The 2,526-nt window shown below is 40.8% G+C and overlaps 1 protein-coding gene across 1 annotated transcript in view; it reads right to left on the reverse strand.

The window, feature by feature from the left end:
- The window catches only part of Dennd1b (DENN/MADD domain containing 1B), a 177,147-nt gene that overhangs the window by 85,477 nt on the left and 89,144 nt on the right, over nt 1–2,526 (reverse strand). The window contains exon 10 of the mRNA XM_013017299.1: nt 1,954–2,075. Within this exon, the coding sequence (XP_012872753.1) occupies nt 1,954–2,075 (122 nt within the window). The remainder of the gene's footprint in view (nt 1–1,953; nt 2,076–2,526) is intronic.

The following is a 2,526-nucleotide window of genomic DNA, read 5'->3' on the forward strand; positions in this document are numbered from 1 at the left end:
CACACACCCACCTCCACCTGCACACACCTACCTCATACCCACCCCCCCACACACACACCCACCTCACATCCACTTCCACCTGCACACACCCACCTCCACCTGCACACACCCACCTCTCACACCCACCCCCACCCGCACACACACACCTCACACCCACCTCCACCTGCACACACCTCTCACACCCACCTCCACCTGCACACACCTGCCTCTCACACCCACCTCCATCTGTACACATCCACCTCTCACACCCACCTCCATCTGCACACACCTCTCACACCCACCTCCACCTGCACACCCCCACCTCCACCTGCACACACCCGCCTCTCACACCCACCTGCACACACTGGACCTTTCGACAGCAGTCACTGCCATAATACACACTAGCTGTTTACTTGTCCATTCACTCGGCTACTTCATTCCATATCACCACCAAAATAGCTGGGCTTTGTCTTGCTCAGTTAGTGCTGAGCTCATGTAGTATGAGCTCATACTACTGGCATTTTAGCATGTCCCTAAGAAATATTTGTTGCATGAATCAGTTCCTAGTCCTATAATTTATGCCACATTTTTAATCTTTCAGGCAAAAATCCCTCTAGAAATATCCTTCAGAATCCTGAAAAAATACCATGTTTAAGAAAATAAGATGATGAGGAAAGAATGGTTTTGCTTCAGTGGTAAATTATACAAAAATAGAAAGTTAACCATGTAAAAAGTACCTAATCATTTATACTAAACACCTCTACTAGAGCTTTCAGAAGAAAGAAATAATTGCTTGTGTCACTAACATCTTTAAACACATATATTTTTAATATGTAATATATATTTTCAATTTGGGAGCAAAACGGGAGCAATTTGGGAGCAAAAATATTGAGTGTGAATATCCAAATATTGAGATTGAATATCCAAGAATCCCCAAATTGTATTAATTCAATTACAAAGCAACATAAATAACCCAAACATACTCTATTTCCAATCTGTTGGCCTTGGAGGTAGCCATTTGACTTCTCTAAAAATATTTTTTTTCACTATTAAATATTAAATAGGTATCCTAAAACTCTTTCTACTTTATTACACTAAAATATTATATAGAGTTTTTATTTCTACTAAAAGTATAAAATATTAAACCTATGATTTTATTTTATCAAGTAAAAACTATAGAAAAGCAAATTCATATAATAATGAATAACGGTTTCCAATGTTTCACTGATGACTCAAAACTTTACATAAACGTATAATGAAATTAAAAAGACAGAAATACAAATTTTTTGTTTAATGAAGAAAAAAATGATGAAATCAAGCAGAATACATTTGAATACTTTCCTGTGACCCAAGAAACATCTTTCTATCTGCCTTACTTCTGCTGCAATAATGGAGCCCTTCCAAAAGACCATTTTAGCAAGTGTCATAAAACCTGTGATTTATAAAAATGCCACTCTGACTTTTAAGTTATTATCAGTCTGAAGAGCTCCTCCATGTCAGAATTATTATAGAACCTGCTTCCAAACCACGAGCAAGCAACAAAGATGAATCCACCTATTACCAGGTTGGGGTAGCCACTATTATCGCAGCCTACTTGATTTCAAGTAGCTCAAATGGAAAAAGCCACAAGTGAATAATAAAGATCTCATAATAGCTCTTAAGAATTCTTTATGTGATAGAAGGCACTAAAATGAACTCTGGAGAGTTAAAAAGGAAAAAGGAAAAAAAAAAAAACACCTCATCTCCTGATAAGGAAAAAAAAAATAATTAACCTGACTTAATGCATCTGGGAAGGCCTTCTATAAATCAGACTTTTGTACTTCAAGAGCCAGATTACAACCATATATTTATAAAGTATGTAGATATTGTCTCCTACGTACAGCCCCGCGCATTTCTAAATCTGCAGAGGTTTTCGGGTCCCTTTGTGAGCCGCTCGACCCGGTGGCGGCTGAAAGGGAGGTGTGAAGTACTCACAGTGCTTAATTTGCTGGAGGTGATGACCACCCGCCTCTCATGCAGCATGCAGGCGTACAGGTGCACCATGTTGTACACGTCCACCGCCACAAAATACTCCGTGAGGTTTCTCTGGGCAGGGGGGTAAAAGAACAGCATAAGTTGCAGCTCGCCTGAATTCTAAGAACATTTGACACTTTTACCAAAACGTCTTAATGATGAGATTCGAGGTGGCCCTCATTAAAACAATTCTGCCACCAACAGGAAGCACTAAAGCCGTCAATACTGTTTAGGGCAGAGCCTGCCCCACCAAGGCAATGCTCAGATCCTGATCACAGAGTCCCCAAGCCTGCCACACCCACCTGTCTGCGAGGAAGCGAACGGCCCGGAACCCAGTGCACACCAAGGGTGGTGTTATCTTCCAAGTGTTGTCCCAACACTGAGTGATTCCTATATGCACTGGTCTCTGAGAAAATGCTACTCTAGAAAATGCATTTGAGTCTTTCTGTGTTTGCCATTCCCATTGCAGGCAAAAATCATCGTCTGATATCAGTCATCTATGCAAGACACCCAACAGATGAGGCAGAGGAACTG

The sequence above is a fragment of the Dipodomys ordii genome, unplaced genomic scaffold (genome assembly GCF_000151885.1).
Source record: "Dipodomys ordii isolate 6190 unplaced genomic scaffold, Dord_2.0 Scaffold35, whole genome shotgun sequence".
NCBI classification, from domain to species: domain Eukaryota; kingdom Metazoa; phylum Chordata; class Mammalia; order Rodentia; family Heteromyidae; genus Dipodomys; species Dipodomys ordii.